Source organism: Paroedura picta, chromosome 6 (assembly GCF_049243985.1).
Source record: "Paroedura picta isolate Pp20150507F chromosome 6, Ppicta_v3.0, whole genome shotgun sequence".
Classification (NCBI taxonomy): Eukaryota; Metazoa; Chordata; class Lepidosauria; order Squamata; family Gekkonidae; genus Paroedura; species Paroedura picta.
This window is the reverse complement of record NC_135374.1, coordinates 12,633,279-12,660,608: the sequence shown is the minus strand read 5'-3', so window position 1 is coordinate 12,660,608 and position 27,330 is coordinate 12,633,279. Positions and strand designations below refer to the sequence as shown.

General features: G+C 50.9%; 1 protein-coding gene across 3 annotated transcripts in view; it reads right to left on the bottom strand.

Annotated features, from left to right (window-relative positions):
- DEUP1 (deuterosome assembly protein 1) overlaps positions 1-27,330 on the bottom strand; it is a 71,760-nt gene that overhangs the window by 37,033 nt on the left and 7,397 nt on the right. For 2 of the 3 annotated variants that reach the window (XM_077341433.1, XM_077341434.1), the window contains exons 3-7: positions 22,323-22,494; positions 18,337-18,432; positions 14,365-14,499; positions 4,009-4,122; positions 373-624 (exon numbers count right to left, since the gene is read on the bottom strand). In XM_077341433.1, the coding sequence (XP_077197548.1) occupies positions 373-624; positions 4,009-4,122; positions 14,365-14,499; positions 18,337-18,432; positions 22,323-22,494 (769 nt within the window). The remainder of the gene's footprint in view (positions 1-372; positions 625-4,008; positions 4,123-14,364; positions 14,500-18,336; positions 18,433-22,322; positions 22,495-27,330) is intronic. The other variant, XM_077341435.1, reaches the window with a different exon arrangement.

The following is a 27,330-nucleotide window of genomic DNA, read 5'->3' as shown; positions in this document are numbered from 1 at the left end:
ATCATATTGTTATCATATCACCCGCTAAAGGTTTAAGAAATGTTAAAAATATTTTAAAAATAATTTATCTCCCACCCATTCAGGAAACTCTTCCAGGGCCATCAAGGAGCCCCAGAGTTTCATGAAACCCTGGTTGAGAAATCCTATTACTTATAAATGAAATCACTACGTATCTTATCTCATCCCTTTTCGCAGGAGTTCATCTACTGCCACACCACCTCCTTTGACCCTCACTGTACCACATGGGCAGCTTGAAACCATGCCTGCTAATGCCCCCCTCCCACTGCCCCAAGCCCCACTCTGGGACACCCACCCCTCACCCTCAGTATTCCAGAGCACAGACAGCTATCAGATCCCATGCTGGATCTTTACCTGGCACTTCCTTTGGTACGTTTTCACTTCCTGCTGGAGCTTGAGGTTTTCCTCCTGCAGCCTGTTCCTGCTCACCGCGATTTCACTCACAGTGGACTTCAGTTTCTCCATAAAGAATTCGTTTCTCTCTGCGGGCTTGGTGGAAACATCCCGCTGGACGCAAAGGCGCTCCATTTTGCACTGGCTGCAGGGGCTGTCCTTCTGGTTTAGCTTTTGGCAACAACTCTGGCTTTGGGAATTCTGCGCTTGTTTCTGGAACAGATGAAAGAGAAACAGATGGAAGAGTCAATTTCTTTGAGGAGAAGTAGGTCTACGCACCAATGTGTAGTACCTATGTGGACTTTTAGGGCAGGGACAATATGAATTTGCTGCTCCTTACTGCAGGGTTGGAGTTGGCATGCAGGGAGGTGGGGCATCTGGCAGGGACCAGAGGTTCTGGCAGGGCCTGCTGCCACCAACTCCCACCCATCCCCTCTGCCACCTATTGTTGTGCCCATCCCCTGCCAGCTCACTTGTGTCCTCCCAGCTACCTGGGCTGCCCAGCACTGCCTGGGAAGAGCGCATAGTTGGCGCAAGCTGCACTCCCAGCTACAAACACTGCCCAGTGACACCAAGGAAAGGCATACATGTGGTTGTAAGCATGGGTGATAAGAAGGGTGGTGAGGAGGCAGCGGAAGGCTGTTCAAGGGTATGGCAGGGTGGGGAGACATGAGTGGGACTCCTTGCGGTGGGCAGAGGAGAGAATGGAGATCCTGATCACACGTGGGCCAGAGGTCCTTTCAGAACCTGGAACTGGCCCTGCCCAGTTGTTTTTTGAACAAGGCTGCTGCAAACTAAAGCACAGGATTGGTATGGGGGAGCTGATTTAACTCTGCCTGAAAGCCATGATAGGGGAGGCATCTGAGGGCGTGGCAGGGAGGTGTGATCTGCTGACATCACTTCCGGGGTTTCTTGAAGCTTGAAGAACATTTCAGGGGTTTCACCACAGCAAAAAGGTGCAGAAAGGCTGGTCTAATTACTCAGATTTGGCATGAATTGAAGCAGGCTGTAATGCTGTCGTATAAAGCCGCCTTATACAGAACCAGAGCAATGTTCCATCAAAACCCGTACTGTCTGCTCAGCTTAGAGGTGGCTTTCTGGAATCTCAGGCAGAGCCTCACCCCCTACATTACCTCCTACCTGATCTTGATTGAGCCTGGGACCTTCTGTATGCCATGCAGGTGCTCTGCCACTGAGCCATGGTCTTTCCCTTAATACCCAGGGGGCTGTCTCCTATGCTTACAGGTAGGGGATGCAGCCACCTTCTTGAAGTAGGAAGGTCTGGCCAGTGCCTGGGTGCGAATCCCACGACAGAAGAAAGATGGAATATAAACGTAACGGAAGAATAACTACTCGAGCTTTCAAAATCTACTCCCTCCCTTCTCGCGTCCCAGTCACTCTCTCTGCTATTGACGCCAGTTTCGTGGGATGCTGAAATTCAGTTACTATCGAATAATGAGACAGCCCAGTCCTAAAACGTGACAACCCAGTGCGGCTAACTGAAATATACAGCATAGCACAAGTGTGGCTGTGCCAAAATACCCCTGGGTGCATCCTTCGCGTTCGCTTCATTGGATTATGTTCTACTAATTTCAACCAAAGTTCCTCCAAGGGCAGGGATGCTCTGGTGTTTAGCCGATTTAACACCCGGTAAGGCATACGCACAAACACGGTTACTATGGTAATTATGCTGCTCTGCAAAAATTAGGCATCTGCATTCTCCACGTCTTCTAAAACACCGATCCCATTCGATGACGCAAATTATGAAAGCGTGAGTGACCCGAGGCCATTATCCTCCTGCGATTTCTTTTTTTCTTTTTGCTTTGCACTTCACACTTCATCGAGGTTCATCTTACTGGGTCTTCAAGAAGAAAATGGGGCCAGGAATGCAGTGTTAACTCCAGTACAAGACCCCTGGAATCAGGCAGCTTAGATAAGACTTTCTTGACTTTTTAACCACTGAGAAACCCCTGAAACATTCTCCAGGCTTCAAGAAACCCCAGAAGAGGTGCAACGGTGCAGAATATGGTTGGGAAGCAGAGCTGTGGACACGCCCACCTTGGGCCCCTCCCCCCACCCCTCCAGGCCCATCATTGGTCATTTTAGGAGGGGTGGGTGAGTTGACATGACCATATGTGGTCGTGTCACCCAATAAATATTTAACAAATTAAAAAAATATATTTTAAAATTAATTAACAATCCATTTGGGAAACCCTTCCAGGGCTGTCAAGAAATGAAACCCTGGATGAGAAAGCCTGGCTTAGGTTGACGTCGCCCTTCAAAGGACTGCGCTGATAATTATCAAAAGGTAGAGTATTAAAGAAACATAAGATCTGAGTTCAAGAGCACATGAAAGACCAACAAGGTGTCAGAGGTGTAAGCTTTTGAGAGACAAAGCTCTGAGATCTTGTTGATCCTGAAGAAGTTATTAGGCCTGCAGCTTGCTCTTCCATTGCAAACCAACGAGGCTGCCTACCTGTAGCTAAGCAAGTGTGCAGCGTATGGAGTTTCTTCAGCTCTTCTCATTCATTGGCCTGATCACCATTCACTGCACAGCAATTGTCATTGTTTCCTGAACGTCTGAAAGATGAATTCCCAACTCTCACCCCCCTTTGAGTTAAAATCAAGAGGCAGATATTAAATCAGAATGTGGAGCTTTAAAAGTGAACCTGCCCTCAGCAAGGCCATCCGCTGTGTCTCTGCGTGAGTCACTGATCGGGCGGGGGGCTGTCTTTGAGTGCCCTGAACTGGAGGGCTTGGACTTGTCCAGTCTCATTAGATCTCAGGAGTTAAGCAGGGTTGGCCCTGACTAGAACTTAGATAGGAGACCAAAGAAGTCTATGGTTGCTACGCAGATGACGATGAAGATTTAATTTGTTACCTGCCCTTGCCCAGCAGACTCATGGCGGGTTACAGATGTCCAGTTAAAACTCCCATTAAAAACCCATTAAAATGGACAAGAAATACCGATACATTGAGAAACCCCTGAAACATTATTCAGTCTTCGAGAAAGCCCAGAAGTGGCATGATCGTGTGGAATATGGTTGGGAAGCAGAGCAGGAGACACGCCCACCTGGGGCCCCTCCCCTTCCCACCCATCCAGGCCCAATTATTGGCCATTTGGGGGGGGGCGGCGACATGACCATATATGGTTATATTACCCGATACATGTTTAACAAATTTAAAAAAATATTTAAAACATTAATTAATGCCTACCTATTAAAGAAACCCTTCCAGGATCATCACGAAACCCGAGGATTTCATAAAACCCAGGCTGAGAAAGCCTGCCCTTACAGGGTCACCATGAATCACTTGCGACTTGATGACAAAATTAATACATAAATTGTTACATGCCCGTATTCATCGCACCTGAGCAATCCAAACAACTGAATAAAACAGGGGTAGTCAAACTGCGTCCCTCCAGATGTCCATGGACTACAATTCGCTGGCAGGGGCTTCTGGGAATTGTAGTCCATGGACATCTGGAGGGACGCAGTTTGACTACCCCTGGAATAAAAGAATGATTCGGAGTTACAGGGGCGCCCAAGATCTCATTATTCATTTAGGTCTAATTTCTTTCCGAAAATAGAAAAGTACCTGAAACAGACTGCATTTCTCCGACAACAATTTCCGCTGAGCATCTAAAGAAACGAGATGGTCTTGATACAGCGTCTCTTGTTTATCCCATTCTTTTGATTTAGTTTTAAATTCCTTTAAAAAAAAAAGCGGGGGGGGGAAGCAAAGAAATTAATCGTGTTACAGATCATCTTTGTTCTCATCACACGTTCTGCTAAAGAAACGGAGTAGTAAAAATCTCAAGTGGAAAACCTTTTTGTTGCTGTTCTTTAACAATACACCTTTATGACTCACGAGAGGCAATTCTAGAGGGGGGGGAGGGAGAAGCAAGAGAAGACGGTAAAATGCAAATCTTAGAACACGGAAAATAGGTTGTGGTAAGGAGATGGTTTGTTATAAATATTCAAGTACAACCCTAGGAGGAGATTAAATTCTTGTATATACTGTTAGCAATCATTTATATCGGCCTTGCGAAATGCCAAGCACTTTGCAACTGTTTTATCGCATTTAGCATTGAAGCTCCACATGCGAAGGCCTGGGTGCAAAACCTCAAACTATGACTCCTATCCCACAAAACCCTTTAAAGAGAAGCTGGACCACAAGAGATGCTGTGCAGGGAGGTGCTTTTTTGCATGCTCCACATTGCAACTTTTATTAATTTTATTTATATTACATCAGAGCCTAGAGCCAGCTTGGTGCAATGGTTAGAAGAAGAGTTGGTTCTTATATGCCGCTTTTCTCTAACCGAAGGAGGCTCAAAGTGGCTTACAGTCGCCTTCCCTTTCCTCTCCCCACAACAGACACCCTGTGAGGTGGGTGAGGCTAAGAGAGCCCTGATATTACTGCTTGGTCAGAACAGTTTTATCAGTGCCATGGGGAATCCAAGGTCACCCAGCTGGTTGCATGTGGGGGAGCGCAGAATCGAACCTGGCATGCCAGATTAGAAGTCCACACTCCTAACCACTACACCAAACTGGCTTGGGAGCGTGGACTTCTAATCTGGTGAGCTGGGTTTGAATCTGCACAGCCCCATATGCAGCCAACTGGGTGACCTTGGATTCCCCATGGCACTGATAAAGCTGTTCTGACCAAGCAGTAATATCAGGGCTCTCTCAGCCTCTCCTCCCTCACAGGGTGTCTGTTGTGGGGAGAGGAAAGGGAAGGTGATTGTAAGCCACTTTGAGACTCCTTCAGGTAGAGAAAAGCAGCATATAAGAACCAACTCTTCTTCTTCTTCAGTAATATCAGGGCTCTCTCAGCCTCACCTCCCTCACAGGGTGTCTATTGTGGGGAGAGGAAAGGGAAGGCGGCTGTAAGTCACTTTGAGACTTTTTGGGTAGAGAAAAGAGGCATATAAGAACCAACTCTTCTTCTTCCTAGCCTACCTCACAGGATTGTTGTGAGGGTAAAATGGATGCTAGTAAACTACTTTGGGTCCCTACCCGGTATAAAAGTGGTAGTTGAAGTTAAATAAATGAAGTTTGATGCATAAATAAATCTGGCTGGCTGCTGTTGCAACCAGGAGGCTGTATTAGACAGACCTTTGGTCCGATTCAGCAGGGTTTTAAAAACTAACTTACTTTCTTCTCGAGTGACTGGGCTTCGAAACCCGGATTAACCCCCCATTTCAGGTCCTGGACAGCGTGAAGACACCTAATTCTGGCTAAGAGAAACAACTCCCTTTGCATGTCACAAGGAAAAGGAAGGGGGCGTTTAACACTAATTCTTGGTGTGAGAAAGGAGTAGAGGGAAGCACCCGTGGATCTGGCAAGAATCAAGGTTGGGGCACGTTTTTCTTCAGCTGTGGTTGTGTGCGACATCTGAAGGTAGTCCCTGGTGTGAAGCTGAGATTGTGTGTGCCCGTACCAGCAACACACTCCCACGTGAATCCTCACAATAATTTTACTCGCACTTGTACTGTTCCGTAACCATTGCAGAGGGGAGCTGACTACTGCTGGTCCCTGCCTTATTTTCCGGCAAAGGAATAGCACGGCGCCAGCACCTCGTGTTCTTCTATCCAATAACGGTGGGAGAAGGAGGCTGCCTTTGAAAAGACCTCTTTACTTTGCTATTTCTGCCCAGGCAGACAGAAGTGCCTGAACTCTGCTATTCCAAAAAAACGATTCTGTTCTTTCAAGCAGCCAAAGAGAATCAGCAGCTAATTGGTGCGCAGCTCCTTCGGTAGCAGGGGCACGGTCCGCGGCAGGTCCAGTAGTACAATGGCCAGGAAAGGCTAATTCGCAGACCACTTCAGTGAGAAATGAACGTCAATGTATAATCTTAATATCTCCTCTACAGAACTGCAGCCATGACCTGGATAGTCCGGGCTAGCCTCATGTCATCAGATCTCAGAACCTAAGTGTCGTGGTTCGGTCCTTGGTGGCTTGGGAACCGGACCGAACCCCGCCATCAGAGGCGCCCGCGATCACGGAGGTAGGGCATGGTGATCATAGGCAAGCCGGCAGCTGGGCGCCCCACCCGATCGTTGAGGAGGCAATGGCCGCTAAAGAACCTCAATGTCCCCCTCCACCTTTTGACAAGGGCCCGGAGATGGCCCTTTGTTCCAGGAAAATGGGCCATCAGGAACCCCGGAAAACCTCGCATATGTGCATGAGTCATGATTGTATCAGCATGTTCCCTCCGCAAGTACTGGGTGGGGCAATACAGCCTAAGGAGGTGGGTTTTGTATAAAAGGGAGTTTCCACCTGGAGTTCAGTGGAAGCTCTTACTCCATACCAGCGGACTCCACGTTGCTGAAATAAAGCTTGTTCCTGTTGTATCGTTCACCAGGCCTGGCGTGACGTTTTCTTCAAAGGGGCACCCTGTTTTTTCAGTTAGCAAGCGGGTTCCCGACATCGTAAGAGCTTCCCACCGAACTCCAGGGTCGGCATCGCATCCGAGCGCTTATCGGGACGGATCCAGAGATGGCGTTTTCAAGCAACGGGGCGGTCTCGACCCCCACGAACCCCGGGAACATGAGTTTAATGTCCCCGGGAGATTTCCTCCGAAAATCGGGGGGCCAGGAGCAGCTGTCCGGGACCCCGAGACCCTCGGCAGCGGCGGCCAAGGGAAGGCGCCGGGCCATGGGGTTCCCAAGCACGGCGGGGAGCGCGCCGAGGTCTGGGGGGTTGGCCCCAACCTGGGACACCCAGCTGAGGCAGGCGCTTCGCCCGGTAGGACCTGAGGAATCCCTAGAGGACCTGCGGCGGGCCATGGCGGACTTGGCCAGGCGCTTGCAGGCAGCTGAAGCCCGTGAGCAAGCTCGGGCCGGGCCCGGAGGGACTGGTAATACAACGGCGGAGGGGATCGCGTCGAGTGAGGACGTCTCCAGCGACGAGGACGAGCCCGGCACTGGTGAGCGGGCCCCGGACCCCGACCCGGAGCAGTTTTCAGTCCCGAGTAGGCGAGACGGCCAGCGGAGAGGCGAGACAGCAGAGGATCTCGGGGGAGCGGGGGAGCCGACGGGGCGGCGAGAGCCGGACCAACGCAGGAGCGACGTGCAAGGCAGGGAGCGGCACGGCGTCGTTGGGCAAGTTGGTAGCCGGTGGAGCGGAGCAGGACGAGACGGCGGACGCCGAGAATCCCGGATCCGGAGGGGGTCGGACTACTCTCCAAAACGTTCCCCCCCAGAGCTTAAGGCGCGTTTCGACGGGACGCCGGACGACCTCCCGCAGTTCCTCCTCCACGCGCTGACGCATGCCCGGAGGTATGGAGACCGGTATGAGGACTCCGAGGACTTGGTCTGGGGGGTGGCCTCGTGTCTCCAGGGCAAGGCGGGTCAGTGGTACCTAGGGTTGGCCGAGCGCGGCGACCCGGCAACTCGGGACCTGCAGGACTTCGTGGTCGCGCTCCGCCGACGATTCCAGGACCCCCAGGCTGAGGACAAGGCAAAGAGTCGGATCAAGGGACTTCGACAGGGTACTAGGGGGGTTATGGACTATATAGACATTTTCCGGAGGGAAGCAGGCAAGGTGTTCTCCTGGAACGAGGAGACCCAAATCGAGTACTTCCGGGAGGGCCTTAACCCGAAGCTCAGGGAATGGGCCGTGATCAAGGGGACGGAAGAAGATCTGTCTACACTGGAGGGGTGGTGTTTTGTGGTCGCCAAGCTGGAAGCCAGCCTGGGTTGGGCCGCCGCACCCCCCCGGGAGGCCAAAGGCGGGTCAGCCGAGGCGCCGAGACCGGGCCCCGACAACTCTCGCCCCAAACGACCCCCGAACCCTGAGCGGGAAAGGAGACGCCGGGAAGGTCTGTGCCTGAAATGCGGGGGGTCAGGACATTTCGCAGCAGCGTGCCAACGGCAAGGGGGGGAGGACCGCGGGCTCTCCCAGGGGGGAGGTGCGACACGCCCCCAGCAGGCACGCCGGGCGGAGGACCTCCGCAACGAACCGGGAAGCGCCCAGGCGACGGGAAACGGCCAGGACCTGCTGTAGACGGCGCCGGGCAGCAGGTCCCGCGGTGCGAGGGAAAACCCCTACAGCATGAGGCGCGACCTCCGAACGTGGTAATTTTAGAGCTCCGGAACCCGGAGAACGGACTAAGTTGGGTGGGGGAGGCTCTTTTGGACTCTGGATGCGACCACAGCATGGTCCACCCCCAGATAGCCCGGGCTTTGGGGCTACCGAAGCGCATTCGGAAGGTTCCCCTGGTTTTCGTCCAGATGGACGGCAGCCCGATTCAGGGGGGACCTTTCGGGGAGGAGGTGGGTCCTATCGCCATCCACATAGGGGACCACCAAGAGCTGCGGTGGCTGATCCAGGTCCCCGTAGCGGGATATCGGGCGGTGTTGGGCCTGGATTGGCTGAAGGAACACAACCCCGTGGTGGACTGGCGGGCGGGGACCCTGAAGTTCGACTTGACGGTGGGTGCACGGCATCGGGTCCCCCACGAGAATTCCAGCCACAAGAGGACGGCGGCGCGTCCCAGGGGAGCGGCGGCGGCGCAGCAGGAGATACCAGAGCCCGAGGTCCCGCCAGAGTACCGAGACCTCGCAGCCGTTTTCAGCGAGCGGGAAGCGGACGAGCTACCCCCACACCGCCGCACGGACTGCGCTATCAACATCCCAGAGGGGGCGGTACTACCCAAAGGGCGCATCTACAAGATGAGTGAGGGTGAGCTCAAGGACCTCCGGGAGTTTTTGGGTAAAAATCTGGCCCGAGGTTTCATCCGGCCCGCTTCCAGTCCCATGGGAGCTCCAGTCTTGTTCGTCCGGAAAAAGGATGGGTCCCGTCGGCTGTGCCAGGACTACCGGGGCCTCAACGCCATCGCAGCGGGGAACGCTTACCCCCTCCCGCTGATCCCGGATTTGCTGGCCCGGCTGGGCAAAGGGACTCTGTTCACTAAGCTGGACCTAAGGGAGGCGTACTACCGGGTACGCATCCGGGAGGGGGATGAGTGGAAAACAGCGTTTAACTGTCAATTGGGACAATTCGAATTTAAAGTGATGCCGTTCGGTTTAAGCGGGGCACCTGGGGTTTTCATGAGTCTAATTAATGAGGTGTTGCAGGACCTTCTGTTTCAGGGGGTGGTTGTTTATTTGGATGACGTCCTGATCTACAGCCAAGATCCCCAAGAGCACGTGACCCTGGTGAGGGAGGTGTTAAAGCGCCTGCTGGCAAACCACCTATACGTGAAGCTGGCTAAGTGCGAATTCCACCGTCCCTCCCTGGACTATTTGGGCTACCGCATCTCAGCCCAGGGCATAGCTATGGACCCCGAGAAGGTGCAGGCGGTGCTGGCCTGGGAAAGGCCCCGCACCCGGAAACAGCTACAAAGCTTCCTGGGGTTTGCTAACTTTTTTAGAGGCTTCATCCCCAGATACTCCTCCGTAGTGGCTCCCCTCACGGACCTGCTAGGTACCAAGGGGAGAGGTCCTCGCGCCACGCGGCCCAGCGCAGCGCTCGGCTGGAATGAGAAATCGGAGGCAGCGTTCCTGGCCCTCAAGCAAGCTTTCGCGTCTGAGCCCACGCTACTGCACGTCGACCCAACCCAGCCGATGGTGGTACAAGTCGACGCCAGCGACGCAGCAGCCGGGGCGGTTCTCCTGCAGCGAGACAAGGCGGGACAGCTGAGGCCGGCGGCCTACCTCTCACGAAAATTCGCCGAAACGGAGCGGAACTGGTCTACCTGGGAGAAGGAGGCGTTTGCGATTAAGTTCGCCCTCACCGAATGGCGGCATTGGCTGGAGGAAACAGAGGAGCCGTTCGAGGTCTGGACAGATCACAAGAATCTGGAGGCGCTCCGGCAACCGCGATCCCTGAACGCCAAGCAGATGAGGTGGGCAGAGTTCTTTTCGCGGTACAATTTCAAGCTTGGTCACATCCCCGGCAAAGAGAATTTCCTCGCGGACGCCCTCTCCCGTCTGCCGCATTATGGGGAGGGGTACGCTCCCTGCACCAGGTCCGTGTTTGGTGAGGAGCAGCTGGGACGGGGGGTCGTCACTAGGCGTCGGGCCAGGGAGGAATGGGAGCCCGACCCGGCGACCGCCCCGCTCCGAGACCGCCTAGTGGCAGCCTACGGGACAGACGAGGAGCTGGCTGAGCTCCGGGACTCTTTGATTTTGGACTCCGGTCTCTGGCGGAGGGGGGAGGCTGTCTACGTCCCGGAAGGGCTACGACGGGAAGCCCTCAGCCTCTGCCACGATGCTAAGACCGCCGGGCACTTCGGTTTCGTAAAATCCTGGAAGTTGGCCCGGCGGCGGTTTTGGTGGCCCAGTCTGCGGCGGGACACAAAAGCTTACGTCAGTGGTTGTCCTGTCTGCCTGACCTGCAAGCCGGGGGTTGGCAAGCCGAAAGGTCTGCTGCACCCGCTCGAGGTCCCGACCCGGCCGTGGTCAGTGATCTCCATGGACTTTATAACAGACTTGCCTCCCAGCAAGGGGAAAACGGTGATCTGGGTGGTGGTAGATCTATTTTCCAAACAGGCCCATTTCATTCCTTGCGCCAGTGTCCCCAGTGCTTCACAGTTGGCTCGGATGTTCCTGGATCACGTGTTCCGACTGCACGGGCTGCCGGACAAGGTGATTTCCGATCGGGGCTCACAATTCGTGTCCCGGTTTTGGCAAGCTTTCCTGCGCCTGTTAGACATCGAGCAAGGGCTGAGCTCCGCTTACCACCCCCAGACGGACGGGCAGACCGAGCGGGTTAATCAAGTACTGGAGCAGTACTTGCGGTGTTTCGGTTCCTATCATCAAGACACCTGGGTGCCCCTGCTCCCCCTGGCCGAGTTCGCGTACAACAACGCAGACCACAGCAGCACGGAGATGTCGCCTTTTGCCGTCGTCTACGGGACAGACCTGAGACACTTCCCGGAGCTTGGAGAGGTCCCCGCCCGGGAATCGGCCGACCTTCGCGAGTGGGGGAAGCGTGCCGGGAGCTGCTGGAAGTCGCTGCAGGAGCAGCTCCACAAAGTCAAGGCAGCGCAGAAAGAGGACGCCGACCGGAAGAGACGACCAGCTGAAGAGATCCGACCGGGGGATCGAGTTTACCTTTCCACCCGGAACCTACGGTTGAATTTGCCCAGCAAGAAGCTAGGCCCTCGGTTTTTGGGGCCTTTCGAGGTCTTGGCCCCGATCAACGAAGTTTCGGTCAAGCTCAAGCTCCCCAAGAACCTCCGGCACATCCATCCCGTCTTTCACGTGAGCCTTCTAAAAAAAACTCCGGACGGTGACGTTTGGCACCCCGTGGTTTCCCCGCCAGCGCCCGAGGTCCTGCCGGGGGGGGAGCACCACGAGGTGGCGGATATCCTGGACTCTAGACTCCACAGGGGGAAGTTGCAGTACCTCGTGGAATGGAAGGACTTCGCTTTGGGGGACCGGGAATGGGTCTGGGCAGCGGACGTCCTTGCGCCCCGACTCACTGAACGTTTCCACAAGCGGTATCCTGGCCGTCCCGGGGGGTTGGAGAATGGACCTTTGGGGGGGCAGAATGTCGTGGTTCGGTCCTTGGTGGCTTGGGAACCGGACCGAACCCCGCCATCAGAGGCGCCCGCGATCACGGAGGTAGGGCATGGTGATCATAGGCAAGCCGGCAGCTGGGCGCCCCACCCGATCGTTGAGGTGGCAATGGCCGCTAAAGAACCTCAATGTCCCCCTCCACCTTTTGACAAGGGCCCGGAGATGGCCCTTTGTTCCAGGAAAATGGGCCATCAGGAACCCCGGAAAACCTCGCATATGTGCATGAGTCATGATTGTATCAGCATGTTCCCTCCGCAAGTACTGGGTGGGGCAATACAGCCTAAGGAGGTGGGTTTTGTATAAAAGGGAGTTTCCACCTGGAGTTCAGTGGAAGCTCTTACTCCATACCAGCGGACTCCACGTTGCTGAAATAAAGCTTGTTCCTGTTGTATCGTTCACCAGGCCTGGCGTGACGTTTTCTTCAAAGGGGCACCCTGTTTTTTCAGTTAGCAAGCGGGTTCCCGACACTAAGCAAGGTTGGCCCTGGATAGGATTTGGATGGGAGACCACTTAGGGTGTCAAGGGTCATTATGTAGAGGCAAGCAATGGCAAAGCACCTCTGATAATCTCTTGACTGGGAAACGCTACTGGGCTGCCATATATCAGCTGCGAAACGTGCGCGTGTATGGGTGGAACAAAAATGGTACATCGAACAATAAATTTTATCTCAGGGCGTTTATAGCTTGCTGCTGCGAATAAAGGTAATCCTATTGCCCTCCAGAGACAGGGAAGTAAAATCACACAGAAGAAAAAGAAGCGTCTCAAAGCCTTCCCTTCCTCTCCCCACAACAGCTACCTTGTGAGGTAGGTAGTGCTGATAGAGCTCTAACAGGACTGCTCTGTGAGAACAGCACTATCAGGGCTGTGAGGAGCCCAAGGTCACCCAGCTGGTTGTATGTGGAGTAGCGGGGAATCGAACCTGGCTCGCTGAATTAGAAGCTGCTGTTCTTAACCACTACACCATGCTGGCCATAACACACCCCAGCTGGGGCCAGTTTGCCTGGCTGCCATGGAGGCTATGATTTTACTCTGTTCTCCACAGCCAGCTTGCTCTCCTCCTCTTGAGAGCTTCCTGGGCCCTGGGTTGAGAGTGCAGGAGCTGCAGAGAAGGGTGAAGGGCTTGCTGGAGATGTTGGGCCGTTTGCTTCCAGCCTGGCATGATGCCCATGGCTCAGGGAGGCTCTCATTTTACCAGTTCTTCAGTCCCTCCAGCGGAAACTACTCACCAATCATACACCCTACCAGGCAATGGCCTCATTTGTTTTCTCGGAATAGGGGGTGGGTGCCACATTGGGGAAAGGTGCTCAGAAGTGCCGCAGGTGACTTGTCAAAGAGCTACTTAGTGAATATCACTGTATTAGATGCCACGTTCTTAGCCAAAATTCTTGAAGTAGCTTATAGCAACAGGATCTCCAGTTTTCATTCCATTATTAAGCACATAACCTGTCTTGGACAGTCCAATCAGATCTCAGATGCTAAGCAGGGTCAATTCTGGCTAGTATTTGGATGGGAGCTGATCCTGCATTGAGCAAGGGCTGGACTAGATGGCCTGTAGAGCCCCTTCCAACTCTAGGATTCTATGAATCTATAAACAATGGCTGAACAGATACTTATCCTGAGTGCTTTAGGCTGATCCTGCATGGCCTGTGTGGCCCCATAGATGGCCTGTGTGGCCCCTTCCAACTCTGTGATTCTATGATCAAGTGATTGTACAGGAGTGGCTGATTAGATAAGCACCTAATTTGGGGTGAGTTTTGATGGGGATCTCATCAGGGCTCACCAGAAAATTCTATTGAGCTGGGCCTGCCATCTTCACCATTTTGCAGCGGCCTCTCTAGGCACAGAGTTCTGTCGGGTGGAATTGCCACGACTAAAAAGGCCCCAAGCCTCACCGTAACACACATTTTCAGACGGAAGAAGCCAGAAGCCTTGTGTTTGTGGTTCTGTTAATCATTCCACCGAGAACCGAGCTTGAGGTCCAAGGCAGGATCAAAGTGGGCATTGTAACTGACAAATGTGTTGCTAGAACCCAGGCTTATTCTGCACACAATAGATAATGCACTTTCAATGCACTTTAGAAGTAGATTTTCCTGTTCTGCACAGGACAATCCAGCTGCCCATGCATATTGAAAGTGCATTATCTTATATGTGCGGAATGGGCCCAGTCAGTTTCAGGGTTCAGTCAGTTTAAACTGAAAGGGACCAATATTGCACGCTGGCAGGAAGATCTGTTGTTTGCTATTCTATATAAGTGGAGGGTTTTCAGAGGTGTCTCAGTTCAGCTTTGCCTCTTGTAACGCCATGCTGAGATCCTAATAAAGGGCTGATTGAACTCCCAGTGGTCCTGGCTTCCTTGAACCCGCGAACATAACAATAAGTCCGAGACGGAACACAAGAGAGGGAGAAAGCTGCCCTGTGCTTACCTCCAATTTCTGGTTTAGACTGCTCATCTGAAATGGCGCGTCTTGGCTCCCTGTACCTTGTCCCTTCCCGTGAGCTTTATTTTGTCTTAATTGGTGCAGTTGCAGCTTTTCGTAGCTGTGTGTCAGCTTGGCAAACTGGAAAAAAGAAAAAACAGAAGAGAGAGAGAGAACGAAATACCAGGAATATCTGATTTCTTCCTTTGCAGATTTTGTACTGAAGTCGTAATTGGCAAAAGCAGTCAAGCTGAAACGTTCTAATTAGCCGGTCTCTGTGACAAAACGCCCGTTTTTACAACTAAATGGTTAAGGACGAACACGGCTGAGCTTTCATACAACTGGTAGAGTTAATTAACTGCGCAGTTAAGCGCAGATTGACTTGATAGCTGTTTCTTGTCCCCTTGGAAAGGGATTTCTTGGCCAGCGTTTGCATCCAGGGTTTTGCATTTGTTTAGTGCCATCTTGTGTTTGCGACGAGAGGGCGGCATCGACCGGCACGCTGAAGAACACAGTTGGAGTCCAGCGGCATCTTTAAGACCGACAAAGTTTCAATCAAGGCATAAGCTTTTGTGTGCTTCTTCAGAGACACTGAAATGCAAGTTACCAATCTGTACGTATAGGCAGAGGGTAAGTAACAAATTTAAAAGGTAAAGGTATCCCCTGTGTAAGCACCGAGTCATATCTGACTCTTGGGGTGACGCCCTCTAGCGTTTTCATGGCAGACTCAATACAGGGTGGTTTGCCTTTCTCTTCCCCAGTCACTACAGCAAGCTGGGTACTCATTCTACTGACCTCGGAAGGCTAAGTTAACCTTAAGCCGGCTGCTGGATTGAACTCCCAACCTCATGGGCAGACAGCTTCAGACAGCATTTCTGCCGCTTACCACAAGAGGCTCTTCATAAGTAACAAATTAGTATACAACAAAATAAAGGTGTTTTATACGTGCAAGGACTAACTGGAATAACAAGGGTAGTTTATCTGGTCATCATTTGTTTGGGTTCAATTCTGGAAACACCGCAAAGCAAATATATCAAAATCAGAGATTGATGGGCAGATGTCCTGTTAAATCCATGGGTTCAGGAGATGCTCGAATTGTTGCAGCTCTTTATTGGTGCCAGAACGGAATACTAGTACCAAGACTGCACTGAGAAACCCCTCAGAACACCCCAGTTTATATACACAAAGCAGACAATAGATCTCCCCACCCACACGCATGACTGGCTAGATTAGCAGTGATTGATTTAAGATGATAGGATCGGGCAGACTCACTGCACATTGGTCAGTTACAGGCCTCCTCGGGAGGTGGTGGGTTCTCCTTCTTTGGAAGTTTTAAAGCAGAGGCTAGAGAGTCATCTGCCAGAAATGCTGGTTTTATGAACTTAGGCAGATTGGGAGTAGGTGGGAGTGGGTGGGCAGGAAGGGAAAGTGCCAGGGTTTGTCTCTTGTGGCCCTTCCTTGCATAGCCAGGGAATGACTAATTTCTGCTGTGGGATGGTAGGTGAATTTCCTCCAGGCCAGGCTGGATTCTGGAGATTTTTGGTGCGGGGGGGGGGGATCACTTAGGCATGAAATTGGTGTCACTGTGGGTGGGCAGGTAGTTGTGAGTTCCTGCATTGTGCAGGGGTTTGGACTAGATGGCCCTGGAGGTCCCTTCCAACTCTATGATTCTGCGTCTGCTTGGATCCTGCCTCGCTCCTCGGCAGACTGACATACACAACATATATTATTCTTAACGGTGGAATGCTGAGACCAATTAACTAGGACCCTGCTACCTCACTCCTCCTAAGAGCCTCATTGGGATTCAGAAGAGCCCGCAGTTACAGTGAAAATGGTGACAGCGTTACTGATGCGAGAGCTTCATTATGTTGGACTCCCTGGAACAATTTACAGCGAATATTCACAGCAGGACTCTTCCAAGCTAGCCACCTAGGTTGCCAGCTCTGGGTTTATTAATAGCTGGAGATTCTGGGGGTGGAGCCTGAGGCGGGCGGAGTTTGGGGAGGGACTTCAGTGGATATAATGCCAAGAGCCTTCCAGAGTGGCTATTTTCTCCAGGTGAACTGATCTGTATTCTGTCCTGGATGGTCCAGGCTTGGCTCATCTCATTGGGAGCTAAGCCGGGTTGCCCCGGGTTAATACTTGGATGGCAGACCACTGAGGGTGACCAAGGCTGCTATGCAGAGACAGGTGGTGGTACAACTCCCCTGTACATCTATTGCCTTGAAAATCTATGGGGCTGCCATAAGTCAGCTGTGACTTTGGGACAACAAAAAACAACAAAACCACAGCTCTGTGCAGCCTGGAAACAGAAGTCAGTTTTTATTTTATTAAATTTATGTTATTGAAATACACTTATACCCCGCCTTTCCTTTTGATTCAAGGCAGTTCCCAGATCTGCTGCCTATGAGAACACCAGCCTTTGAGCTGACCTTAAAAGCCCCTGCAAATCTGCTAGCTGGGAAGTCCTCCATCTCCAACGACCTCTGTTGGTCAGTAAACGTGACAGGCATTTGTTTGTTCGGGACAATGTGTACGAGGCGACTGGGAGATCAGCGCTGCTGGGTCCTGTTCCCTGCCCACCTGATTCAGATTAACACTGGTACAGAGCCTATGCACATATCGCCTTCTGACCAAGTCAGCCAGAAGATCGGCAAGAGTTGGAGAATCCAAGGGACAGGTGGGAGCAGTGCAAGCTGTTGGATAGATTCCTGGACAGGTTATGAATGAACCAATCAATAGTTTGAAGCCTCCTGGAGCCTTCGGCCACCTCTGCGATCCAGGATTGCCAGCTACAGGTTGGAAAATCCCTGAAGATTGGAGGTTCAAGCTTAAACAGAGCAGGGGAGGGACATTAGCAATGGGGATGCTGGTAGTCCCGATCCCCCGGGAGGTGCCCCTGACTTCAGTCCTGACCCCTACCTGGTGGAATCAGCTCCCGGAAGGGCTAAGGGCCCTGACGGAGCTTGCTGGGTTCTGCAGGGCCTGCAAAACGGAGCTCTTCTGCCAGGCTTTTGGTTGAGGCGGGGATACAGACTGGAGAAATATAACCAGGTCCTCCCCCATCTTTGTGTAATCAGTACCCTCCTGGGGGGGGGAGGCTGTCATTGTCCACCTGGGTTAATATCGCCCAGTGATATGAGCGAATCCACACCTGGGAACAGAGATGTTGAGGTGTTTCAGGGTTTTATCAGAGATGTTAATGATTGCTGCCATCTGGGATGTTCTGTAGTGTTGTGCTGGCATGATGGAAATGGTGCCAGCTGTATGGGTTATGTAATTCTGTATTTTAATGACTATCGGTATTTACTGTTATGTTTTACTGTGAATCGCTCTGAGTCGGCTAGTCTGGGACGGGTGGTGTACTAGTCGAATGAATGAATGAATGAATGAATGAATGAATGAATGAATAAATGAATAAATGAATGAATGAATGAATGAAGCCATCGATTCCACCATCCTCAAGCAACAGGAGCACACAAAGAAGACAGCAACAAAAAATATTTTGCGTGTTCATAGATGCTCTGCCTTCTTGGTGCTTGGCGGGAAACAGTGTGAGGGCCTTTGGAGTTAATGCCCTGCTGGTGGACTTCCTGATGACACCCGGGTTTTGGCTACTGTGTGATACCAAGTGTTAGACTAGATAAGCTATTGGCCTGATCCAACAAGGCCTCTCTTATGCTCTTACATCTCAGGCATATTTCTGCTCCTTTCCCAGACCTCTGCTTGCCTGGGCCCTTCTACCTGCCAGCATGTCTCTATGCTTTTAGCAATTCGGCCAATGGCAGGTGAGAAGAGAACACCTCACCCCCAATGCCAGCCCTTCTGAACACCGGAGCCAGATGCTGCCAGAGATTTCATCAGCACCCTGCTCCCAAAACGGTCATGATGTTAGTTCCGAAACCATCCAAGCTTCTGCTACGCTAACCTTGAAACATTGCAAGCAGTGTAAAACAGGTGTCTGACTTTTTTCCTTACTTGAGCTTTCAGGCCCTGAAGCTGCGCATCGTAATTCTGAGCCATCTCATACTTGGTCTTTTGCAAACTGTCCAGCTTCTGTTTCAGCAGCCCAACCTATACAGGAGATGACCATGATTGGGATTACTGAACAATCACAAGAATATATCAGCCCACTGCTCATTACTGTCACTGTTCCTTGAAAGCAATGAGCAAGAAGAAGATCATTGGCTGCTGGCATTCCAACAGCTCCTCCCCTATGGCCTCCCCACTTATTCTACCTCTTGGCCTCGCCATTTATTCATTTACTAGGGGCCAAGCCCATTGCATTCAGGAATACAAGGGGCACTAGATTGGGGGGTGGGGTGGAAGAACTCTGTGGATGCCCTCTCTCTCTCCCCAGGACCTGGAAAGGCTACAGACTGGAGATCCCCAGGGCAGGGAGCTCACTGGCAGGGGCAGCTCTCATGTGGCAGGAATCTGCAGCTTTCGAACCTCGGAGGGAAGTGCAAGGAGGAAGGGGTGGTCAGGGTGGAGGATGGAAGGTGATTGGCTGGTCTCTGGACAGACAGGCAAGCTGGTTGGAGAAGGAGGCACTCAGGGGAAGGGACAGCCGCAATGAGTGAGCGTTAAGCCCTGAGTGGCACTTAAGCCATGAGACCAGCTCCTCCTCCAAGCCCTTACCAGAAATATTAAGTGGAACAGATGTTTTTATCTCCAGTCTGGGGTAGTTGGCAGATGAAGCTAAGAGGGTTGGGTGGGGGGCATTTCAGTATTGTGTTTTTATCAGATGGTTATTGTTGTGATATGTTTTATTGCATATAGGTTGTCATTTGGAGGAGGGCAGGATGCTGTTCCCATTGGATGCAGAGGAGAGGACACGCAGTAATGGGTTTAAACTACAAGTACAACTATATAGGCTAGATATCAGGAAAAAGTTTTTCACAGTCAGAGTAGTTCAGCAGTGGAATAGGCTGCCTAAGGAGGTGCTGAGCTCCCCCTCACTGGCCCTGCCACTCTGCTGCCGCCTCACCTTTGTTGCTCTCAGCGGCTGCCATGGCTGGGGCTCCCCCTCGGTGTGGCACTACACGGCTGCTGCTGGCAGCGCCCCCCCAGGCGGTGGGAAATCAGGGGCGTCGGCGGGAAAGCAGACTACCCCACCCCCCGGGCCTCAGCAAAATGGTCAAGTGTTGACCGGTCCCCAGTGACAGAAAGGTTGGGGACCACTGCTATAGAGGCCTCTTGCAGACACCTGGCTTGGTTAACTGTCAACAGTGGGAGGGCCATCTAAGTTGTGCTCCTTACCCTGTGGAATGCACAGTCAGGCCAGCCTAGACTGGGCTATTACATACTGGGATATGAGCAAGTTATTCTCCAGTGAGGAGAGAATGCTATCCCATGTCCTGGAGCGGAACTGAAAGTTTGTTCGTTTGTTCATTCCCTTTACTGGCATTGCCAGAACTGAAAGTTTTAGCGCCACTTGATCATGAGAGGCTGCACTGAATCTCCCCAGTTTAAACCTTTCCCGATCTAATTACTGTTGAGGTCATTAATTTTCTTTTTACTTTGAAGCTGCCAGGCCCGGGTCAAAGCGATTGTTGCAAAGTATGCAGTTTGAGGTTTCATGTCCTAAAGGTGTACAATGATATACTGAGGAGATGAAAGAGAATGACTAAGATTATATGACTCAAACCAGAAAAGGTACCTTATTTCTTCTTTTTTATTGGGGCGATAAAAAAAATCCTATAGTTTTTGTAACTAGCAAAAATGAATTTGGTACTCTTTTTTACAAAACTTCTGCTAATACTACAGGGTTAAATAGCTCAAAGGGGACTAATTCGCTTAGGGTCAAACTCGATATCAACCGGAGGTTCCAGGGAATGTTTCTTCCCATTTATGTGTAAAATGGGATGGTAGCAGCTATTTGCAACAGAAAATCTAAGGTCCTCCTTTTTAGATCGGCCCCCCCCCTTTACATCTACATCAGCAGTGACCCCTGGTTTTTCAGATAGTTCCGCCACCATCAGGTACGGTGGGTCGGGTGGGTTGGGGATTGTTTTAGGTGTTTTATGTACTAGGGCAGTGGTCCCCAACCCGCGGGCCGCGGCCTGGTGGCGGGCCGTGAAAGCCCTTCCCCAACCTCAGTGTGAGGTTTCACACACTTCAAAATTTTCCTCCATTCCCAGTTCAAATACCAGCTGGAATTTAAAAAAAATTCCTTAAAGGCCTTCCAAGTCAGCAGGTTTGATGTTCCACATTCATTCGGGGGAAACAGAGCTGCTCTCCAAAGAGAAGCTTTCTCTCCGTATTCAGTCCAGAAGCAGGTAACAAATAGTGGATTGGCCCAGGAGGCGGTGCAAAGCCCAACAGGTGTTCCCAGGTTATTCAAGGAAAGGGTGGCAGAAATGCTCCCTTATGCTTCTTATGGATGAATGAATCGACAAATCCCCTGAGTGTATCCCCCAAAGAATGTTATGTTCTGCCGGTTCCCACGGGCTGGGGGTCCCTGGCCCACAAGAGGTATGCCTGGCCTAGACCAGGGCCAGGGCCTTTTAGGTCCCGGCTCTTACCTGGTGGAACGAGCTCCCAGTGGAAACACGGGCCCTGTTGGAGCTTACTCAGTTCCCAGGACCTGCAAAACAGAGCTCTTCCACCAGACATTTGGTTGAGGCTGTGCCACCAGTAACATCTAATAACCCCCCCCCCCACGTACACACAAATTGGATTTGTAGGGCAGTCCTACAAATCCAATCCACTTATAAATAAAATAAATATATATGAATAAGTACACAACAGCCATTTCTGTGGGAGGAAACCTTAATGTCCAACCGAGTGGTTGTAAGATAAAGCCTCCAGTGTCTGAGTCAGAGAAGGCCCTGCTGGGTAGAAGAAGAAGAAGAAGAAGAGTTGGTTCCTAAATGCCGCTTTTCCCTACCCGAAGGAGGCTCAAAGCGGCTTACAGTCGCCTTCCCATTCCTCTCCCCACAACAGACACCCTGTGAGGTAGGTGAGGCTGAGAGAGCCCTGATATCACTGCTCGGTCAGAACAGTTTTATCAGTGCCGTGGCGAGCCCAAGGTCACCCAGCTGGCTGCATGTGGGGGAGTGCAGAATCGAACCTGGCATGCCAGATTAGAAGTCCGCACTCCTAACCACTACACCAAACTGGCTCTACACCCACTGGATTGTTTCCAGTGGGTGACTGTGTTGGTCTGCGGTAGAAGAGCAAATTGTTGTTGTTGTTATTATTATAATATTTATAAACCACCACTCTGGAGCCTGATGGCTTGTGGTGAATAACGAAATAAAACCCCATAATAAAACCCCATAATAAAACCCCATTAAAACCCTTCCCAGTGGTGAATACAGACCACCCCCACCTCAGGGGAAAACAAGGAGAGAGTAAGATCTTCTCAGCTTGGGGAGAGCCCCGATCTAGCTGCCCTGGCCTCAACCAAAGACCTGGCGGAAGAGTTCCGTTTTACAGGCCCTGCGGAACTGAGGGAGTTCCGTCAGGGCCTGCAGCTTCCGTCAGAAGCACCAGCTCTACGAATACAGAAGCACCTTAAACACCAACAAGAAATCCAGGATGGAAGTTTTAACTCTTGAAAACCTAGTGATGGTGGAAAGTGCTGTCAAATCGCAGCCAACGTATGGCATCCCCATACAGTCTCCAAGGCAACAGACAGCCAGAGGTAGTTTCCCATGATACGCCTCTGTGGTTGTTACCCTGGGTTTTCTGGGTAGTGTCAAACCCAAATACTGAACAGGACTGATCCTGCTTAACTTCCAAGATCTGATGAGAATGGGTTGATCTGGGCCATCCAGGTCAGCTTATACCCTGGTAATCATGTTGGTCTTTCCAGTGGTACTGGATTCAAACCTTTCTCTGGGTACCGGAACATGTCCTGTTTTTGTATTTTGGTAGGCTGTACCTGAACAAGTATATTTACAAAGAACATCCAGTTAAGTAACTCTTCCCGTTAAAGGGAGAACAATCTACCGTACCTCTTGACCTTTCTGATCTAGCTTTCTTTGAGTATTTGCTAGTTCTTGATCCCGGATCGTCATCCTGACTTCTAAAGCTTGCATGTTCTTTTGCCATTCTCGTTTCTTGTTGTTTACCAGGATGTCGATCTGATGCATCAGTTCTTGAAGCTCAGCATCACACGGGGCAGATCTAAACATATCAAGTTATTTAAGGATTGTCTTCTATTTATTTTTTAAGAATAGCACACAGAAAATATTCAGGTCACAGCACTTGTTTCTTAAACGAGTTGACCTACTTAAAAAAAAAAAATCACCGGAAAGGCTCTGTTCTTTTCCCCCTTAGTTAGAAGTTCTTTGCCTTATTGATTCTTCCTACAAGGATATGTATTCTACTGGGCCTCCCTCTCAGAAATGCCCCAAAGTAGGAAATCTCTGGAGGGATGTAACTGCTATTAGTCATGGGTTTAAATGATCATAGAATCATAGAGTTGGAAGGGAACTCCTGGGTCATCTAGTCCATCCCCCTACACTATGGAGGACACTCACAGCTCAGTGTCCTGCATAGTGCAAGCGGTTGGACTAGATCAGGGGTAGTCAAACTGCGGCCCTCCAGATGTCCATGGACTACAATTCCCAGGAGCCCCTGCCAGCGAACGCTGGCAGGGGCTCCTGGGAATTGTAGTCCATGGACATCTGGAGGGCTGCAGTTTGACTACCCCTGGACTAGATGATCCAGGAGGTACCTTCCAACTCTATGAACCTATGATTCTAACCCCATCACTCATCCACTGTAACCTGCCACCCCCTTGAACCTTCACAGAATCAGCCTCTCCGTCAGATGATCTTAACATCTGTCTTGGAATTTAAATGTTTAAAGTTTAATTAGAGTTTATTTATTTATGTATTTTATACTTGAGGTACACCACCCTGAGCTAGCTTTGGGAGGCCGGGACACAAATCTAAATAACAACAACAATAATGGAATGAAGGGTTTGAGCAGCCAGACCCAAGTCCCTTAGAGCAGGGGTAGTCAACCTGTGGTCCTCCAGATGTCCATGGACTACAATTCCCATGAGCCACTGCCAACATTTGCTGCCAGGGGCTCGTGGGAATTTTAGTCCATGAACATCTGGAGGACCACAGGTTGACTACCCCTGCCTTAGAGTGAAAGTTTGCAAGTTACAGGAGACTCATGCTTGGTAGTGCATGTAAAGTGATGTACAGTTGCTTCCAATTTACAGCAACTTTATGAGTTAGTGACCTACAAAACATGCAGCATTGTCTGGTTAAGAGTGGCGGCTTCTAATCTGACAAAGCTGGGTTCAATTCCTTGCTCCTCCGCATGTAGCCAGCCGGGTGGCCTTGGGCTAGTCACAGGCCTGATAGTGCTGTTCTCACAGAGCAGTAATATCAGGGCTCTCTCAGCCTCACACCTCACAGAGTATCTGTTGTGGGGAGAGGAAAGGGGAGGAGATTGATTGTAAGCCACTCTGGGACTCTCTCAGACAGTGAAAAGCGGGTTGTAGAAACCAAATATTCTGCTTCATCCTCTCACTAAGCAGCTTTGTCAGGTCTTGCAGACGGAGGGCCATGGCTCCCTTGACGTTGGGCCTTCCTCTTTCCCTGCTGTCATCAAGTTTTCCTAGCATCGTTGTCTTTTCCAGGGGCTCCTGTCTTTTCATAACGCGATGGCCTCCATTTTGCCATTTTTAACTTTCAGGGCAGCCTGCAGGCTTGATTTAATCTAGCATGCACATTTTGGCGGTCTGCTGTATTTCTAAAAGTCTCCTCCGACACCACATTTCCTATGAAATGAATCCGAATTTATGACGCAGGCTCACGCCACATAGCTAAAAAACAATAAGGCCCTGAAATTTAACAAATTAGAAGAAAACAAACAGCGGTGAGGAGGGCTAGCAAGCGGGTGGGCAGAAGGGATTGTGTTGGTGTTTGGCTCTTGCACGCTCAGAGAAATGCCAATCAGCACTTTGGGATCAGAAGGCGAATTTTCTCCAGGACAGAAATTCTATTTGTTTGTTTGTTTGGGGGGGGGGCTCACCTGGGCATGGAAATAGAGTCAATGTGAGTGGACAAGTAGCTTTGTATTTCCTGCATCCTGTACGGGGATGGACTAGATGACCCTGGAGGTCCCTTCCAATTCTATGATTCTCTGAGGTTAGTGGATTTACCTCTACACAAAAAATCCTCAGGCATGATGCAGCACCAGCGTTATGACCCAGGAAATATTATTCCCGCCCCCCCCCAACCACAAAGTTACAGCTGACTTAGAATCATAGAATCAACGAGTTATGGTGGACCCATAAGATTTTCAAGGCCAGAGATGTTCAGAGGTGGATTGACACTGCCTGGCTCTCCCTTCAACCCTGGCCTTCCTTGGTGGTCTCCCGTCCAAGAGCCGTCTAGACTTGACCCTGCTTAGCTTCCGAGATCTGAGGAGCTTGGGCTGCCAGAGTAGGGGCTGCATGGAAACTGGCATGGGGACCAGCAGGACGAGGCCACAGTGATGGCCAGTAGGACAAGGGAGGAAAGAGGAACTGGAGGCTGAGGACAGAGGGTGAGGTGAGAGCCAGTGTTGCAGCTGGTGGCAGACGCAGGGAGGAAGAAAAGCTGGAACTGGTTGGGAGGGTAGAAAATAGGGTTTCCTATCCCTGACAATTCCTTGTGGATTCCCCCATTCATTTTACTCGTTTTTTTTTTTAAGGCTTCTGAATTATCGTATTGAAGTAATCCTTTACAAAGTTCACAAGATTCATTTGACGGGGGGCGGGGGGCGGGGGACGGTGTCGCCGTGCAATTTCCAGACTGCAGCGCTTCCTAATTAAGAAGGTTACTCATGCCGAAGAAATTAAACAAAAGAAGTCTCTTTTGCTTGGACTGTCCTTGGCGTAATGTAATTTCGGCAAGACGTATGGGTCAATTAAGGATGCCCTCTTCATTAGAGGCAGCAGCAAGCCACGTTATTGCTTCTTGGTTTGACTAATAAACCGAAACGTTCACTCCTCAAGCGTCGACCGTCTTTAATAGATTTCGCTTATCCCTTTGAAAGAGCGTCTTGATGTTCTTTCCTTCTGGAACGGTTCCGCTATACCGACGGTGTTGCTTGAGGTACACACGGATGACTATTTCACATTCTCCTCTCGTTCCTGACGGTTAAGTTTTTCTCAGATACGGGAGCGACGCCTACATCGTGCCGCTGAGGTTAATAAGACTGCAGATGGTGAGAAACCAGGTGAGATGAGATCTACAGAAGCTATACATATTTAATTTTATTCAGCCTTCCGAGCCACTTTTCCTGGTTAAGCCGGTGGAGATGCTACTGATGACTGTGTCCTGTTTAGAGATGGAAAGGACAAGGGTCACAGGCAACCAGGGTCACCGCTGTAGCAGATGGCATTGGTGCATGGTTGGTTTCCTCAAAGGTCAGGCACGAATACAACGTTCACTCAGTCTATAGTTAGAAAATCCAACTCCTACAGGCTTGGCATAAGAATGATTGAGATGCTGTACATGAAGCTCTGAATATACTCAGGAAAAGCGCTGTATAAGTATTGCATTTGTCTTAGAAAATAGCTCCAGTTCTGAGAAGCATAGGTACGGGGAAGGGGCACATATTTCAAAGACTCCTTGAAATGAATCTTTAAAGGGCGGGATTGTTTTGTGGTTGTTAATTGGTTTTTCATTTTTCTTTTGATGTCACTGTTATGTTTTACTTTCTATGTCTATTAAAATAAAAAATAATTAAAAAAAAACTATTTTGGTAATCAAGTCTGTCTGAGGGGGCCAACCAAAAGAGCCGTTGAGATTCTAGCCACAAAGAGACTTTTCAATTGATAAAAAAGTCAGCTTGGTGTAGTGGTTAGGAGTGCAGACTTCTAATCTGGCATGCCAGGTTCGATTCTGCGCTCCCCCACATGCAGCCAGCTGGGTGACCTTGGGCTCGCCACAGCACTGATAAAACTGTTCTGACTGAGCTGTGATATCAGGGCTCTCTCAGCCTCACCCACCTCACAGGGTGTCTGTTATGGCAGTGGTCCCCAACCTGCGGCCCGCGGCCCGGTGCCGGGCCGCGAAGGCCATGGCGCCAGGCCGCGGCTCCCTCTCCCCGCCCCCCCCCCCGCAGTAAAAAACTTCCCAGGCCGCAAGCTTGCGACCCGGGAAGCTTCTTACTGCGGGAGGGCAGGGAGAGTAAGTCTGGGCCGTGCCCGCGCATCACGCATGCGCGAATGCGCCATGCGCCATGCGTGGCCGAAATCGCGCATGCGTGGCACTTTTGCGCATGCACGCATGCACGGAAGTGACGCGCACGCGCGATTTCAGCCGCGCATGACGCATTTGCGCATGCGCGGGCCCGGCCCGTTGCCCTGCCGGTCCCCAGCCTCAGAAAGGTTGGGGACCACTGTGTTATGGGGAGAGGAAACGGAAGGTGACTGTAAGCCACTTTGAGACTCCTTTGGGTAGAGAAAAGTGGCATATAAGAACCAACTCTTCTTCTTTTTCAGTAATATCAAGGCTCTCTCAGCCTCACCTCCTTCACAGGATGTCTGTTGTGGGGAGAGGAAAGGAAAGATGACTATAAGCCGCTTTGAGACTCCTTTGGGTAGAGAAAAGCCGCATATAAGAACCAATTCTTCTTCTTCTTCAGTAATATCAGGGCTCTCTCAGCCTCACCCACCTCACAGGGTGTCTGTTGTGGGGAGAAGAAAGGGAAAGCGAATGTAAGCCGCTTTGAGCCTCCTTCGGGCAGAGAAAAGCAGCGTATAAGAACCAACTCTTCTTCTTCTTCTTCTTCTTCTTCTTCTTCTCCTTCTTCTTCTTCTTCTTCTTCCTTACTACTCTTCATTATAAAGAATATAGATCCTAACATTATGCTAGATTCTGAACAGAACGTACAAATTCCATAACCCATTTTTAAAAATGTTTTAAAACATTTATTCTGGGATTTATAGTCTGCCTTAACAAAGAAGGGATCCGGAAAGAATTCGTTTTGACTGGCTGGAGAATGGTC